At 37.1% G+C, this 17,846-nt stretch overlaps 1 protein-coding gene and 1 non-coding gene across 3 annotated transcripts; both read right to left on the reverse strand.

The window, feature by feature from the left end:
- Positions 1–11,815: 11,815 nt before the first annotated feature.
- Positions 11,816–11,922, reverse strand: LOC141597710 (small nucleolar RNA R71). Its single transcript, XR_012522930.1, has one exon. It is a non-coding gene; the product is annotated as a small nucleolar RNA R71 (small nucleolar RNA).
- Positions 11,923–14,081: 2,159 nt separating this feature from the next.
- On the reverse strand, positions 14,082–16,728 carry LOC141594879 (uncharacterized). Of its 2 annotated transcripts, none has more exons than XM_074414865.1 (5): positions 16,292–16,728; positions 16,056–16,095; positions 14,880–15,026; positions 14,637–14,696; positions 14,082–14,355 (listed from the first exon to the last, which is right to left on the reverse strand). In XM_074414865.1, the coding sequence occupies exons 3-5, from the start codon at positions 14,996–14,998 to the stop codon at positions 14,232–14,234; spliced, it is 303 nt and encodes a 100-aa protein (XP_074270966.1). In that variant the 5' UTR covers positions 14,999–15,026; positions 16,056–16,095; positions 16,292–16,728; the 3' UTR covers positions 14,082–14,231. The 2 variants fall into 2 exon arrangements, with proteins under 2 accessions (XP_074270966.1, XP_074270965.1); XM_074414864.1 differs by having other exon boundaries at positions 16,056–16,119.
- Positions 16,729–17,846: the final 1,118 nt, after the last annotated feature.

Below are 17,846 nucleotides of genomic sequence, written 5' to 3' on the forward strand. Positions count from 1 at the left end.
AAAGTGTAACTCCTAGCATTGCTTAAGAGATTCTGTAAACCTACTACTGATGACCTGGTAGAGTAATTGTATTATGACAAGAACTATTTTATGAAATATGGTCATATTACGAAGAGTTTTATACTCAAGGTGTTGAGCAGTTCTATTAAGAACTTTGACAATATCGATATTGAAATTGAGATGGAAATTCGTTACTGGTATTGAGTTATGAGTTATTTTTCTATTGACCTGAGTTATGTTTACGGTCCAGTGCGACCATGGTTGTTGGGTTACTGGAGTTTGAAATCGATATTGAGATGGAAGTATTGTTTTGCGGTCTTATCCGCCAGTTCACTCACCCCTTGTCCTGGTCTTATGGTAGGCGATGAGAATACGATATCTGGTTACTAGGGAGTGTGATATTATCAGACAGAGTAATGAGTAAGACAAAGTAATGAGTTGAGACTTGGTTAATTATTGGGAGTTTGGGACAATAAAGTTTAATATATTATGGAATTAGAACTCAGATGGTTTGAGTTACTAGATAGTGACTGGGGAGTGTTTTTATTATACTCTGTGTTTTTTTTTTACATGTGCTTGTTTCCACGCCATAACCAAAACTAAGCTGCTTATATTGAGGTATTATCTGTTACTCAGCTTTCCGGCTGACGTGTTTTCTCCCTTCGGGGCTACTCGTCATGAGGGTAGTTCCTTTCTGTCTTCTGCTTTCATTTTCAGGTTGCTTCCGCTGGCTGTTCTAAAGGATTTTATTTGAAGACAAGATTTTATTTAAGGAGTCTGTAAAAGTTTAGTTCCTTTAATTTTGTTTTTTTTAAGAGATATTTTGTAAGAAAAACTTTTTATATTAGATATAATATCTCTGTATTTCGCCGAGTGTTTTATGTAAAAGTTAGTTTTAATTTAGCCGAAAATAAGTGATGTTACAATAGCTATCAAAGCGGGTTCTTTCTTGGTTAGGTGTTAAGATCGTGACATCTTAGCACCGCCCATTTAACATTTGAAACTTTTCTTAAATTTTAAGTTGTCATTTTATTCATTTAGAAAGTTTCACGTTCGAGGATGAACTTTGCTCTTAAGGCGGGTGGAATGTTATTGCACTCAAATTTTCAACTGGTTTTGTTTTTCTAAACACGAACTTCGGGACGAAGTTCCTTCTAAGAGGGGAAGATTGTAATAACCCAAATATTTTGAACTTAGTAAATTTTTTTAAGATTTATTATTTATTTACTATTTTATTTTATGAGTTTTAATTGAAAAATAATATATTACTCCGTATATTTCTAAAACAAAAGTAAACATTAATTCGGTGATTTACAAAGGCGCCCACACTTAAAACCCTACAATTGTTTTCACAACTTTATCGATCTCCCTGCCTCCATTCATCTACATCTTTGATTTTCATAATCCTACTGTCAAGCACCCTAACAATTATCCCTTGCCTTCTAGTATACAATCCCAATAAACCACCCATCAATTTGTCATTCTTATCCAGTGGACTTGGTACACCATCATCATCACTTCGCCTTATTTACTTATCCAATTGTACGTCTATGTTGTGGGCTATTTTTCGGAAAAACGTATTCGTATTGGTTTCGGAAACAAAGGTAACACGATTGTACTGATCCTATTATTATATTATCGTTGGGGTTATATGTGATACGTGATAATTGTTTCTTTTTATGGGAGTTCGGTTGTGAAAATTTAATTTGATTGTATTGTTGTATTATTTTTATGCAAGTATAAATATTTATAATCGGTTGTTTTGATTTACATTGTTTGTGAGACGGGTTGAATTATGAGATGGGTAATTCTAAATTAGATGGCCGAGAGCAGCACTTAATTGTTAAAAATAATCTGTCTATGATGGCATATAGCGTTTGTTGCTTTTGGAGGGTAGGCTTAATGTGTGTGTTGGAGTACATGTGATTGGTAAGCATTTTAGAAAGTGTTACTCCTAGCATTGCTTAAGAGATTCTGTAAACCTACTACTGATGACCTGGTAGAGTAATTGTATTATGACAAGAACTATTTTATGAAATATGGTCATATTACGAAGAGTTGGAATTGTAATGTGGTTGACATCTAAGCTAAGTCTTTAGATTGTTGGTATTTATTTTATATCCTATTAGTATTGTGTTTAAATTGTCTTTTCCTTTGACCTTGACTCGTGGGTGAGTAGCTTAGAGTTTTATACTTAAGGTGTTGAGCAGTTCTATTAAGAACTTTGACAATAACTATATTGAAATTGAGATGGAAATTGGTTACTGGTATTGAGTCATGAGTTATAGGGCCTTTGAGCTGAGTTATGTTTACGGTCCAGTGCGACCACGGTTGTTGGGTTACTGCAGTTTGAAATCGATATTGAGATGGAAATATTGTTTCACGGTCTTATCCGCAAGTTCACTCACCCCTTGTCCTGGTCTTAGGGTAGGCGATGAGAGTACGATATCAGGTTACTAGGGAGTGTGATATTATTAGACAGAGTAATGAGTAAGACAGAGTAATGAGTTGAGACTTGGTTAACTATTGGGACAATAGAGTTTAATATATTATTGAATTAGAACTCAGGTGGTTTGAGTTACTAGATAGTGACTGGGGAGTGTTTTTATTATACTCTGTGTTTATTTTTTACATGTGCTTGTTTCCACGCCATAACCAAAACTAAGCTGCTTATATTGAGGTATTATCTGTTACTCAACTTTCCGGCTGACGTGTTTTCTCCCTTCGGGGCTACTCGTCATGAGGGGAGTTCCTTTCTGTCTTCTGCTTTCATTTGAAGATAAGATTTTATTTAAGGACTTTGTAAACGTTTAGTTCCTTTAATGTTGTTTTTTTTAAGAGATATTTTGTAAGAAAAACTTTTTATATTAAGTATAATATCTCTGTATTTCGCCGAGTGTTATATGTAAAAGTTAGTTTTAATATAGCTAAAAATCAGTGGTGTTACAATTGGTATCAGAGCGGGTTCTTTCTTGGTTAGGTGTTAAGATCGTGACATCTTAGCACCGCCCATTTAACATTTGAAACTTTTCTTAAATTTTAAGTTGTCATTTTATTCATTTAGAAAGTTTTACGTTCGAGGATCAACTTTGTTCTTAAGGCGGGTGGAATGTTATTGCACTCAAATTTTCAACTGGTTCTGTTTTTTCTAAACACGAACTTCGGGACGAAGTTCCTTCTAAGAGGGGAAGATTGTAATAACCCAAATATTTTTATCTTAGCAAATTTTTATTAAGATTCAGTATTTATTTACTATTTTAATTGAAAAATAATATATTACTCCGTATATTTCTAAAAAAAAGGAAACATTAATTCGGGGATTTACAAAGGAGCCCACACTTTAAACCCTGCAATTGTTTCACAACTTTATCGATCGCCCTGCCTCCATTCATCTACATCTTTGATTTTCATAATCCTACTGTCAAGCACCCTAATAATTATCCCTTGCCTTCTAGTATACAATCCCAATAAAACACCCATCAATTTGGCATTCCTATCCAGTGGACTTGGTACACCATCATCTTCACTTCGCCTTATTTACTTATCCAATTGTACGTCTATGTTGTGGGCTATTTTTCGGAAAAACGTAGTCCTATTGGTTTCGGAAACAAAGGTAACACGATTGTACTGATCCTATTACTATATTATCGTTGGGGTTGTATGTGATACGTGATAATTGTTTCTATTTATGGGAGTTCAGTTGTGCAAATTTAATTTGGTTGTATTGTTGTATTATTTTTATGCAAGTATAAATATTTATAATCGGTTGATTTTATTTACATTGTTTGTGAGACGGGTTGAATTATGAGATGGGTAATTCTAAATTAGATGGCCGAGAGCAGCGCTTAATTGTTTAAAATAACCTGTCTATGATGGCATATAGCGTTTGTCGCTTTTGGAGGGTAGGCTTAATGTATGTGTTGGGAGTACCTATGATTGGTAAGCAATTAAGAAAGTGTAACTCATAGCATTGCTTAAGAGATTCTGTAAACTTACTACTGATGGCCTGCTGGAGTAATTATATTATGATAAGAACTATTTTATGAAATATGGTCAGAAAACGAAGAGTTGGAAATGTAATGTGGTTGACATCTAAGCTAAGTCTTGGCATTGTTGTGATTTATTTTAGATCCTATTTGTATTTGGTTTAACTCGTCTTTTCCTTTCGTGACTTGTGGGTAAGTACCTTAGAGTTTTATACTTTAGGTGTTGAGCAGTTCTATTAAGAAATTTGACAATAACGATATTGAAATTAAGATGGAAATTGGTTACTGGTATTAAGTTATGAGTTATGGGACCTTTGAGCCGAGTTATGTTTACAGTCCAGTGTGACCATGGTTGTTGGGTTACTGGAGTTTGAAATCGATATTTAGATAGATGTATTGTTACGAGGTCTTATCCCCCAGTTCACTCACCCCTTGTCCTGGTCTTAGGGTAGGCGATGAGAATACGATACCTGGTTACTAGGGAGTGTGATATTATGAGACAAAGTAATGAGTAAGACGGAGTAATGAGTTGAGACTTGGTTAATTATTAGGACAATAGAGTTTAATATATTATGGAATTAGAACTCAGATGGTTTTAGTTACTTGTTAGTGATTGGGGAGTGTTTTTATTATACTCTGTGTTTATTTTTAATTTTTTTTTACGTGTGCTTGTTTCCACGCCATGACCAAAACTAAGCTTCTTATATTGAGGTATTATCTGTTACTCAGCTTTCCGGCTGATGAGTTTTCTCCCTTCGGAGCTACACGTCAGGGGATAGTTCCTTTCTGTCTTCTGGTTTCATTTTCAGGTTGCTTCCGCCGGCTGCTCTAAAGGATTTTATTTGAAGACAAGATTTTATTTTAGGTCTATGTAAAAGTTTAGTTCCTTTAATTTTGTTTCTTTAAGAGACATTTTGTAAGAAAAACTTTGTATATAAATTATAATATCTCTGTATTTCGGCGAGTGTTATATGTAAAACATAGTTTTAATTTAGTGCGAAAATCAGGGGTGTTACAATTGGTATCAGAGCGGGTTCTTTCTTGGTTAGGTGTTAATATCGTTAGATCTTAGCACTGCCCATTTAACATTTGAAACTTTTCTTAAATTTTAAGTTGTCATTTTATTCATTTTGAAAGTTTTACGTTCGAAGATGAACATTGTTTTTAAGGCGGGTGGAATGTAATAACAGTCAAATTTTCAACTGATTCTGTTTTTTCTAAACAGAACTTCGGGACGAAGTTCCTTTTAAGAGGGGAAGATTGTAATAACCCAAATATTTTTAACTTAGTAAATTTTTATTATGATTTATTATTTATTTACTATTTTAATTGATGAGTTTTAATAGAAAAATAATATATTACTCTGTATATTTCTAAAACAAAAGTAAACATTAAGTCGATGATTTACAAAGGAGCCCACACTTTAAACCCTACAATTGTTTTCACAACTTTATCGATCTCCGTGCATCGATTCATCTACATCTTCGATTTTCATAATCCTACTGTCAAGCACCCTAATAATTATCCCTTGCATTGTAGTATACAATCCCAATAAAACACCCATCAGTTTGTCATTCCTATCCAGTGGACTTGGTACACCATCATCATCACTTCGCCTTATTTACTTATCCAATTGAATGTCTATGTTGTTGGCTATCTTCCAGAACAACGTAGTCAGATTGTTTTCGGAAACAAAGGTAACACGATTGTTATGATCCTATTACTATATTATCATTCGGGGTTGTATGTGATACATGATAATTGTTTCTATTTATTAAAGTTCGGTTGTGCAAATTTAATTTGGTTGTATTGTTGTATTATTTATATGCTAGTATAAATATTTATAATCGGTTGATTTTTTTTACATTGTTTGAGAGTCGGGTTGAATTATGAGATGAGTAAGTCTAAATTAGATGGCCGAGAGCAGCGCTTAATCGTTAAGAATAACCTTTCTATGATGTCGTATAGCGTTTATCCCTTTTGGAGGGTAGGTTTAATGTGTGTGTTGGAGTACCTATGATTGGTAAGCAATTAAGAAAGTTTAACTCATAGCATTGCTTAAGAGATTCTGTAAACCTACTACTGATGACCTGGTGGAGTAATTGTGTGACACCCCCATACTCCAAGTGCCTTATCAGGACCACTCAGGTATAAGAACGTCACCATCTCGGTTTCCCGAGGTAATGATCATCAAATGACAATAACGAAACATAATTTAAATAGTAATAGTTAAGTGATTACAATTCCAAAACCAAACTGATAAAAGTACAATACATGTTCTTAAAACCAAATGTTCTCAAACTACTAAGTATGACAGCGGAAGACTCTAATCAGCTCGTGGTGACACATCCCAGCTAGCCCAAAAGCCTCTAATCAAACCTGCTCAACAACTGCTCACCATCCCCGAATGGATCGCCACAGTTTTTAAAACAATAAACGGGGTCAGTACTAATTACACAACATAAATCACAACAGAAAAAAGACAACAGTCGCACAGCTCAATCAACACATCAAACCCCAAAGTCCATAATCAAACTCCTCATAACTGATTACACACTAAAGTGTGTAGCCCTGCCAGAGTACCCATCACAGTAGGTACTCCACGCCGCTAGTGGGGGACTGCAGCCGTACCCACTAAATCCCCGCTCATCTCCATTGAGCGATAAACCCAAGTCCATTAATGTGCACATCCCTTCTGTGGTGGGTTCCACAGAAGGCGAATCATGGGCGTGAAGCCACTCCCGCAAGTGACTCCACTCAGCCAGGGACGCGCCCCGAAGATCACAGACAGATATAACAATAACAATGATAATATTCAACAACCGTCTGAAACAACCAATAATATGAAATCTCAACCGTCTAAACAATCAACAATTACTAACTACAGCAGAATCACCACAATCACCATAATCATGTAACTAACACTGAGTAGGGAAAACCCTACCTGGAATGCAACACACACAGCAGACGATCTTAGCAGCTGTCTCAAAACCACTCCTCTACGAATCCTCCTCCTAACCACATAATAATACTATTACTACATACACAACCAATCATAAAAACCCCCAATTCCCAAGATTAGGGTTTAAACAAAGTCAACCAAATGCTATAAAACTGGTATGCAGATCTTACCCTCGACGCAAGGATCACTATGACGCAAAGAACAATGAAATTCGACCTCTCTAGCTCCGGGATTTGTCAATAAAGCGGAATAGCAAAGCAACGTACTTGAGAACTCTCTTAAACAATGAATTAGGTTTTAGCAAAATTGTTTTAGGAAGATGACGAACTTATAATATTTTAATCCGCTTTATTAACAAAACCCGTCAATTAACCCCCGTAAACCGACCTACTCGATCGAGTAAGTCTCGTACTCGATCGAGTGCTACTTACTAGATCGAGTGCCAAGGCTACTCGATTGAGTACCCTACAGACAGACTCCTGTTTCTAAAACCAAAACATACTTATTCGACAGAGTAAGCCCCACTCGATAGAGTACCCAAAGACTCATAATAGCGTAGTATTACAGTCTTCCATCCTTAAAAAGAACTTCGTCCCCGAAGTTCAAACCATAACAAAACAAAAACACACTAACACTCTGCCGACACAACAACAAAACAAAACCCAACATAAAACTCCCAAAACATACATACCAACCAAACTCATCCCGACTCAAACAACTACTAACTATAACAAAATCAACACAAAAAGATGTAAAAACTTTTCGCGACCATCTCCTACCCCCCTAAAAGAAACAAGGTTACTTCCCCGTAACCATACATTACTGATCAAAAAGAGACGGGTAACGCTCTGTCATAGCTTCTTCCACCTCCCATGTAGCTTCCTCTACCTCATGATTAGACCAAAGGACCTTAAGCAAAACTGTCTCACCATGTCTTGTTTTCCTAACCTTCCGGTCAAGAATCTGTTTAGGCACCTCAAGATAAGACAAGGACTCATCTAGCTCTTTGTTCTCTACCTCTAACACATGTGACGGATCACTCACATACTTCCGCAGCTGAGACACATGAAACACATTGTGTACCCTATCCCAAGCAGACGGTAAGCCTAACCGATAAGCAACCTCTCCAACAGGGTCTAAGATCTCATCTGGTCCTATGAACTTCTGACTCAACTTGCCTTTCTTACCAAATCTCATGACCCCACGCGTAGGAGACACTTTCAGAAGAACCTTGTCCCTAACCTGTAACTCTATATCCCGGCGATGTAGATCTGCATAACTCTTTTGTCGATCCTGAGCCGCTCTCATCCTCTCCTTGATCATCTTAATCTGCTCTACCATCTCATGTACCATCTCTGGTCCTAAAACCACGGCCTCAGCACTGTCGTCCCAACAAATCGGATTCCGACATCTCCACCCATATAAAGCCTCAAATGGTGCCATGCCAATACTGGTGTGATAACTGTTGTTGTAGGAAAACTCAATCAAATCTAACCTTTGTTCCCAGCTACCACCAAAATCCATCATAAAAGGCCGCAACATATCCTCAAGAGTCTTGATTGTCCTCTATGTCTGACCATCTGTTGCAGGATGAAATGTTGTACTCATCTTCAATGTAGTTCTCTAAGACTCCTGCAACTCTTTCTAAAACCTTGAGATAAACCTCGAATCTCTATCAGATACTATGTCTTTAGGCACCCCATGTAATCTCGGCACATTCTTTCGATAAGCCATAGCTAATTATGCCTTAGTCCATATATCTTTCATTGGCACAAAATGAGCTGACTTGGTCAGTCGATCCACTATAACCCATATCATGTTGTTTCCCTGTTGACTCTTTGGCAAAACCACGATAAAATCCATAGAAATGGACTCCTACTTCCACTCAGGTACCTCAAGAGACTGAATCTTACCTTGTGGTCGTCGCTACTCCCCTTTTACTCTCTGACATGTCAAACAATAAGCTACAAACTCAGCTGTTTCTTTCTTCCTCCCAGGCCACCAGAAAGTCTTCTTTAAATCCTTGTATAGCTTGTCACCACCTGGATGTACCGAATATTGTGTACAATGAGCCTCTGTTATGATTGTCTTTTTCAGTTCCTCATCATTAGGAACACGCCACCTCTCATCAAATCTCAGACTACCTTTTGTATGAATAGAGAGTCTAGACACTGTCCCTTTCTCTACTCCAGCTCTCCTCTCCACCATCTTGGGATCTAATACCTGTTTACTGCGAATATCATCATAAAGATCAGGCTGTACTGTCAAATCTCTCATGGCATCCCTTTTCTGGATCATATGTATCCCAAACTTCCCAACCTCATCTCTGAATCTCACCAAAGATATAGCTGTGCAACTACATTGGCCTTCCCTTCATGGTAGATAATGTCCATGTCATAATCGCCAATCAACTCTATCCACCTCCTCTGTCTCATGTTCAACTCCTTTTGAGTGAAGATGTACTTGAGACACTTGTGATCTGAAAATATGATGTGACCATTATTTGAGCATATTTAGTCCCCGAATTAGCCTCGTTCCCAGGCTTTTTAGTGCATATTTGGGTCATTTATTATCTTTAGTCCTTTGTTTTGCATATTCTTTGAGGTTTTGTTCCCTTGTAGGAATGGAGTGCAAACCTAGCATTTTCATGGCAAAATAGAGCTAAATTGATTGAATTCAATGACCAAGCATCAAAGAGAAGACAAGACTAGAAGGTTTTTATACATATTGTAGTAGATGGGCAATGATGAGGAAAGATCCTTGCATCTCCGACAAGATCCCCGAGGATTGTTGGAAGAAGGAAGAAGAAAAGAAGAAAAAAGGAAGCGAGGCAAAATCCGAGCGTCTTGACCCTCAAGACGCCCGTCTAAGACGGCCCAGAATCCGAGCGTCCACTCCTTCTATCCGCTCGGCCAGCCACTGCCAAATCCACCCGTCCCGATACCTTGGACGCTCGGATTGTGTTACAGCCCCTTACGTCCTCTTCTTGCTCTATGACGGATGCGCATATTTTAGAAAGACCGGCAAAAAGGAGACCCGCATCTTTTTTGAGAGGAGCGATTCCTCAAGGACTTAATCCTCATTTAAGCCCTTAGTAAACCCTAATTTGTGCACCTAATCCCTACTATAAATACCCCATTAGTGTAATTAGATTAGCATGTTCTTCTTATCAAACTTTAGTGTAGTTTATATTATTCTAATCTCTCTTTAATCTTGTAATCAACTTCGAATCAAGTCTTAATAAAAATCTCATTTCTTTAATTTCTCTTTTGTTCATCTTTTATTTTGGGTAATTGAATATTATTTGGGTTATTATTGGGAGATTGACAACCTTCCAATCATTCATCAAGTACTTCTATTATTCTTTGCTTTATTATTGGAATCATTAGTAGGTATAATTCTCTTAATCCCTTTTTAATTATTGTTAATCATCTTCATTTATTCATCATGTTTTGCTTTGTTAGTATGATTGACAACCTTGCTAGCATGTTTACCATGATAATGAGTGAGTAGTTTCATAAACTAGGGTTAATAGGAAATTAGGGGAAACCAACATGGGGATTGATTCATGCTTAATCTAATATGCTTTCATAATTAATTTGCTTGCTTGTTGTAATTTCAACTTATGTACATGTTATGTTTGATGAAATGCGAGCCTATGAATCCTTGCATTTTTTACCCATCACTTATCTTTTCAATGAGACTTGTAAGACATAAACCAAGTCGAGTCTCATCAAACCATGCATATTGTTGGATGGGGAGGATTAAGTCGACTTGTAGGTGTTGTACGATATACACTAACTCGATCCCATTACAACAATAATTGCTTGCATCTAGTTGAAAACATGTTTGTATGATCAAATCCCATGAATCCCCTATGAACCCATGACACCCTAGTGACTTTTATCAATTGTTTACATCTCTTTTTAATCATCTTGCTTGTTTACTTTTATTCCTATTTAGTTTAGTGATCTTCTACCTCAAACCCAAATTGTGACACCTCTAGACACCGCTACTTGCATTCGAAAATCCTACATCAATACCCGTCCCTTGGGATCCAACCTTTACTTACCTCTTTACTAATAGTAGAGTTGTTTGTGGAGATATAAATATTGTTTTGTTCTAGGTGCTCCTAACGACAAGTAACCGAAATTAACTCCAAGTGAGTCCCGACCAAAAATGGCGCCGTTGCCGGGGACGGTGTTAACTTGATTTGATTTTCTTAGATTGTTATTAGTTGTGTCTTTCTTTTCCTTAGGGAAGTAAAACTCCTCAAGGTTTGTTGTAATTGTTTTCAAGTTGTTTTATATTTTGCATGTCTAGAAGATCACAAGGTAACTTGTTACCCATTGATCACGAAATTGAAAGGACTTTGACAACCAATAGAAGACTTGCTAGAAACACTTTGAGAGGGATTAGTGAGGTTGTAGATATTCATTCTCTTGAGTTCATCAACCCTTTTGCAAGAGAAGGTGAGGAGAATCCAACACAAAATCAACCACAAAATCAACCCACAATGCCTAAACTTTCATCACATTCCGTACCAACCGAGGAGAACCTACCCAATGGTACTCCCACACCACAACACTTAACCGGAAATTTCATTGCCAAATCCGCATTTATCCAATTAGTCGAAAGAAGCCAATTTGGGGGGATGCCTAGTGAAGACCCTCACTCTCACATGGAGACTTTTTGTGACTATTGTGATGCAATTTCACAATCTCACATGGGTCTTATTTCCTTTTTCTCTCATTGGCACTGCAAACAATGGTTGAAGAGCCTTGATAAGGCTAATCTTGGTACTGATTCTTGGAAGAAGTTGACTCTAGCTTTCTACAAAAAATTCTACCCTCCGGAAAAGACTAATATGCTAAGAGCTCAAATTACGTGTTTTAAGCAAAGGGACGAAGAATCTTTGTATGAAGCTTGGGAGCGATTTAAAGGAACTTGTCGCTCATGTCCTCATCATGGACTTAGCGATTGGTTCTTAGTACAACAATTTTGGAATGGTCTTTATGAAGACTCAAGAAACATTCTCAACATGGGATCAAATGGTATGTTCATGGAAGTTGACGATAATCAAACTTGGAACAAGATTGAGGAAATGGCGGTCCATAATTCACAATATAGTAGGTCTGCAAGGCTATAAGAGGAGGAAAGCATGAAGTGGACTCTATTACTCAATTGGGTGCTCAACTTAGTGCTCATATTGATACCATTAACTTGAAATTCGAAAAGGCTATGGCTAAACTTGAAGAAGCCTCAAAATCTCCAAAGCAACATGTTAATGCCATGACGGAATCTTCATCGATTCCGGGTGGGATTTGTGAGAATTGTGGAACCTTGGGACATGACCAAAGTGAATGTCGGGGCACTAGTGAGCAAGTGAATGCTTTTCAAGCATACAAGAATGGTACCCCTTATTCAAATTATTACAATGAAAACACCAAGTTTCATCCAAATCTCTCATACAAAAGCCAAAATATCCAAAATCCTTCAACATACACCCCACCACCCATGAGAAACCAAAATCAAAGACCCTTTTACAATCAAAACCAAGGTTACCAAAATCAAACTCCATACAATCAACAAAATGACCAAGGTTTTGATGTTCAAAAAGCGGTCCTTCAAATGCAAAAGAATCAACAAGAATTCTTCACTCAAATTCAAAAGGATAGCTAAGCAAAGGAAATCACCATAAACAATATCATAGCCCACACAAAAATGTTGGAAACACAATTGACTCAACTAGCATCTTCAAGCTCACAAAGGCAAAAGGGGCAATTACCACCTCAAGGTAATCCCCCGAGACATGAAACGGTTAGTGCCATCCACTTGAGAAGTGGTACAAGATATGAAGGGCCAAAGAAGCAAGTTGAGGATGAAGTTATGGAAGCTAGTGACAAAGAAGGAGTTGTCAAGAACTTGGAAGTCTCGATTCCTTTCACGGAATTAATCAATCACGTGCCGGCCTATGCGAAGTACATGAAGGACATCCTTACGAAAAAGAAGTCGATCCGAAAGCTTGAGACTATCGCCTTCACTAAGGTGAGTAGTGCAATCCTTCAAGGGAGTTAACCTCCGAAACTTAAAGACCCGGGAAGCTTCTCAATACCGTGTACCATTGGCGACACCACGATTAACAAGGCTTTATGTGATCTAGGAGCTAGTGTGAGTGTTATGCCGTATTCGGTGAGTAAAAGACTTGGGATGGGAGAGCTTAAATGTACCAACATTACACTCCAAATGGCCGATAGAACAACGAAAACACCATTAGGGATATGGGAAGATGTTCCCGTGAGAGTTGGGAAATTTTTCATCCCGGTGGACTTTGTCATTGTTGACATGGAAGAAGACTCCAATATTCCGATCATCCTAGGGAGACCTTTCTTGCACACCGCGGGTGCAGTGATAGATTTGAAGCATGGAGAGCTTACTCTAGAGGTGGGAGATGAGACCATAACTTTCAATCTTGATAAGACCATGAGAGCTCCCCGATTGTATGAACCATGCTTTATGGTCGATCACTATAGCCGGAAGGATGATAGGAAGAAGTGGGAATTTCAATGGAAAAAGAAAATTGATGATGCTCCGTTCAATGAGCAAGGGAATTGTAACAAAGGAAGCTTGAAAAGCTCACCAAATTCAAGCAATGAAGAAGATGGCCTTGTTGGCCAAAACAAGAAAGAGGGAGAGTTGTCTCTATCAACTCAAGACATTTTTAGTGACCAAGTAGACGAAGTTTGCGGTCTTTGGGACGATGAATTTGAAGGGATTTTCAATCCCTATATTGGTAATGCTATGAATCAAGACCATCATGAAGACCACACTACTACAATAGTAGGCTTAGAGAACTGTTGAAATAATCTTTAGATAACGCCTTAGAGGCGTTCTTTAGGTCAGTGTTCTCTAAAGCTTATAAAACGGTTGGAAGAGGCGTTTTCTATTCACAATCATAGAGAACTGTTGAAATGATATTTAGAGAACGCCTTATAAGCGTTCTCTTTTCATAGGAATAGAGAACGGTGGGCTTAGCCAACAATTCTCTATTCTTTTTATTTTTTTTAAAAAAAAATACTAAGTATATAATATAAATGGCAAAATACTGAAAATTAAAACAAAGACACAAAACATGAGAAAGTAGTCACTTTTATTACTCCAAAAGTGGCATACACCGTTTCACAAGTTTGTTTTCAGTATTTACAAAATGAATACTATCCATCTACTATGAACATACGATATTATACAACTTCAAAATGATGAATGCCCAAAGATGCTTCTTCCTAAAGCTGATGTGATTTTTGAAGGAATTGAGTCATTGCCGTACTATACTTGGAATGGCTTTCTTGGTGTCGATGTTCGGTTCTCCAATGACTGCAATCTCTGCTTAAGATGAAAAACTTCAACCTGCAAGATATTTGCATCAAATAATTGCAGCACTCAACAACTAAATGCCTAAATCTGTACGCATCTTAACCATTTTGTTGAAAACGCAAAAAGCTTGTGTCCGGATGACCCATAGATTTAAAGCCAGCGTCGTGAAAGAATATGTTCGAACCAGTTCGGGAATCACTAGGCGCTGAGTAACAATTACGAGTAACATTGTGAATTAAGATCCTTAGATTGTATCGTCTTCAAATAAGTCGAGTTGACAGTAACTTTGGATGAAACCATAAATCAAGTTATACCTGAAGTTGGAAAGCTCTTGCTCTTTCATTAGCCACCATACCCCTGGTAGAATGCAGTTCCTATATACGGAGTACAATCAGTAAACAGGAAAAGAAAACAAACCGCCGTAAAAAAAACTAAGGCCTTCTTTCACAAAAACTTAAATGGGACGGTTTAAGGATAATCAACAATTTTAGAGATAATTGAGAAATATCAGTAAAGATTGTTAAGGAAATTAAAGTAATGGGAAGATAAGAATCTACCTAAAGCCAACTATCACTAATTGAGAGATGTGAATATGTGATTGCAAAGACCCGATGAAAAACATATCAAACAGCTTAGTGAAAACCTTCTTCACTTGGTCCACAAGTTCATTCCTCATGCTTAACAGCTCCCGATGCAGCAATCACCTATAAAAATACGACATAAATATTCATACTTAAACGAGAAAATTACGGTTAGCGAGGTCATGGTGAGCGTAAGATACAATTCTAGTGAGCGACTCCAATGAGCAAAAGATACAATTACAATGAGCAGTATGGTGAAAATCCTGAATCACGATGAGTACTTAACCATGATAATTCAAACTCTGAAAATTAAGGTTTAGAATTATAGAGAAAATCAGAATCAATACTTTGAAAATATTAGAAAAGTGTGAGGCAGCATGTGTACTTGATACTCTCATGTCAAGAGCTTCGATGAGCATTAATCCCATCATTAACCTCCAATTAAACACATCTCGAAATGATAATGTTAATCGTGTAATACAAACACAACTAAAATGTAAATGAACAAATTCTCAAATAATTCAGCTACAAAAACAGAAATACAAATCTCATATGGTATCACTCAAAATGAGAATCTTACAAAGAACCAGGATGGAGAATGAGTACTCCCTATACCATAACACAACATATCGTCCCACACCCACAAAAAAAGAAATTTATAACTTTTTGCCAAGCGAATCTATTGGCTTACTTTAATAAGCAGGACTAACTAAAGTAAAGCAAACATATATATCAAGGTTTAATAATAAGAACGAATGTAATGTAGAGTAGATAATATGGAAAAAAAGTGATACGTGTGATTAAATCTTTTATGTTTCAGTAATGCTGCTGACAGAGAGTACTAAGATCAACCTCCATTAGCCCGTAGAGTTTCAAATAACAATTTTAAGCAAAAAATTTTGACTTTCAACAAACACAACACACATGCCATATATAACTTATCGACTAGGCTACTTGTACGACTAAAGCATAAATTAAGGAAGGCATTGAGTTTGGTTAGTATCATTATCATACAACAATCAAGTTTAGCATAATAATCGTTTTTGTTGTTCATAGAATCATAGTAGAATATCAGAGCTTCAAGCAAGTCATAGTACATAATACGAAAGAATCAAACATCAATCAAATAATTAAAGAAAAACAGAACGCTACCTTGATTGATCCTGGTTATGACATCCGAGGCCTCTTAAAGCTGTGAAAAAAAATGACAGACTCCCTGTTTATCAATTACGAAAATATGATATTGAGGTATTATCTAACATAATCAAATGAGACCTATAAAATCTATACAAAAAAAGCCCAATAATTGCAGCACATATATACGAATCGAGGAAAGCACATGGAATACGAATATATTGAATACAAGAGATGTGAAACAAGAAACAAACCTCAGTTCTATCCATTTTCGTCAATTTTCCTCATTATTATAAAATCCCCAATTTCTAGGGTTTACTAAAGTAAAGACCTTAAACTAGCAAAACCAACTTGCAACTTCCAAAGAAACAAGTAAGTTTCTCGATTAATATGCGAAATTCAAAACCTGACAATAATAAATCCTCAAAATTTTGGAGTAATGTGAGCAAACCCTAGAAATTTCGGACCAGATGAAGAGGCGGAAAGTGGTGGTGCACAGTTGAGATGCGATCTACGATGTAAGGCGGTTGATGGCGGTTCTCGACAGTCGACGAAAGACGGGTGATGGAGATTAGTGAGGGTGATGGAGATTAGTGAGAGAGAGGGATTGAAGGGGTTTGTTTACTTGTTCAGTTAAAAAACATGGAAGGTTGTATCATTTAGTGAAGTACGGTGTATAATACTCCGTAGATTATAGGATTATTATTATTATTATAAAGAATAAAGGAAAAGTCAGATGGGTTTTCGATTATTTTTTTATTTTTTATTTTTAATAAATGTAGAGAACTGTTTATATAAAAGGCGTTCTCTATTGTTTTTTTACATAACGCTTATCTAAGAAGAACATTCTCTTTATTTCTAGAGAACGGTTACCTAACTGGGCCGTTCTCTATTAGGCGTTACTTATTCCTATATTTGTAGTAGTGCCAACAAGTGCAAAGGTCTATTCAAGATCTTTATCATGACAATGAGCAAGCTTTTGACTACTTCTTCAAGGTGTTGAGTAACATCAACAACACCTTGGACATGCCCCCATGACATCTCACTAAGGATTAGAGTTTGGTGGAGTCCTCTCCAAACCAACATTTGTAAATATTCTAACTCCCTAACTTGCATTTTAATTTTTACATTGCATTTTTGTCATTTTTGGATTTATATTTTTATGCCTTGATCAAGATATTCATCATTTTTGAGAGAGGTGAGGGAGGGACTTATGATTTTATTGATTTGTAGTGCTTTAACTTAGTGTGGGGATAGCAATTGCCTAGGCTATTCATGCCTTTGTAGTGCCCCTACCATGAAAAACACGAGAATTGAAGAAAGAAAATGACACGGGTTGTCCAGTACCCACGGATGGACCTGAATCCGTGTAGTCCACGAAGAATCCGAGCGGCCAAACGGGTAATCCGCTCGTCTTATGGGAATCCGAGCGTCTAACGAGAAATCCGCTCGTCTGGCAGAACTGCAAAAATAAAAAAATTGGTCTGTAACGGAATCCGAGCGTCTCAGCTAAGAAGCCGCTCGTCTGATTCTGGACTCTCGTCTTTGAAGAAAGACGCTCGTCTTTCTGCTATTGCATTTTAAGAAATCATCCTGTAACAGAATCCGAGCGTCCGTCCAGAAATACGCTCGTCTCAAATTAGAGAATCCGCTCGTCTTTGAAAAAAGACGCTCGTCCTGTGGCGTCTTTTCCTGAAGCTTATTTGCGCAGAATCTGAGCGTCCCGAAGCCTCAGCCGCTCGTCTTCCCCTGCTGCTTTGAATATAACGGGTATTTTAAACCCTCTTCCCTCTTTCATTTTCATTTCTT

The sequence above is a fragment of the Silene latifolia genome, chromosome 8 (genome assembly GCF_048544455.1).
Source record: "Silene latifolia isolate original U9 population chromosome 8, ASM4854445v1, whole genome shotgun sequence".
NCBI lineage: Eukaryota > Viridiplantae > Streptophyta > Magnoliopsida > Caryophyllales > Caryophyllaceae > Silene > Silene latifolia.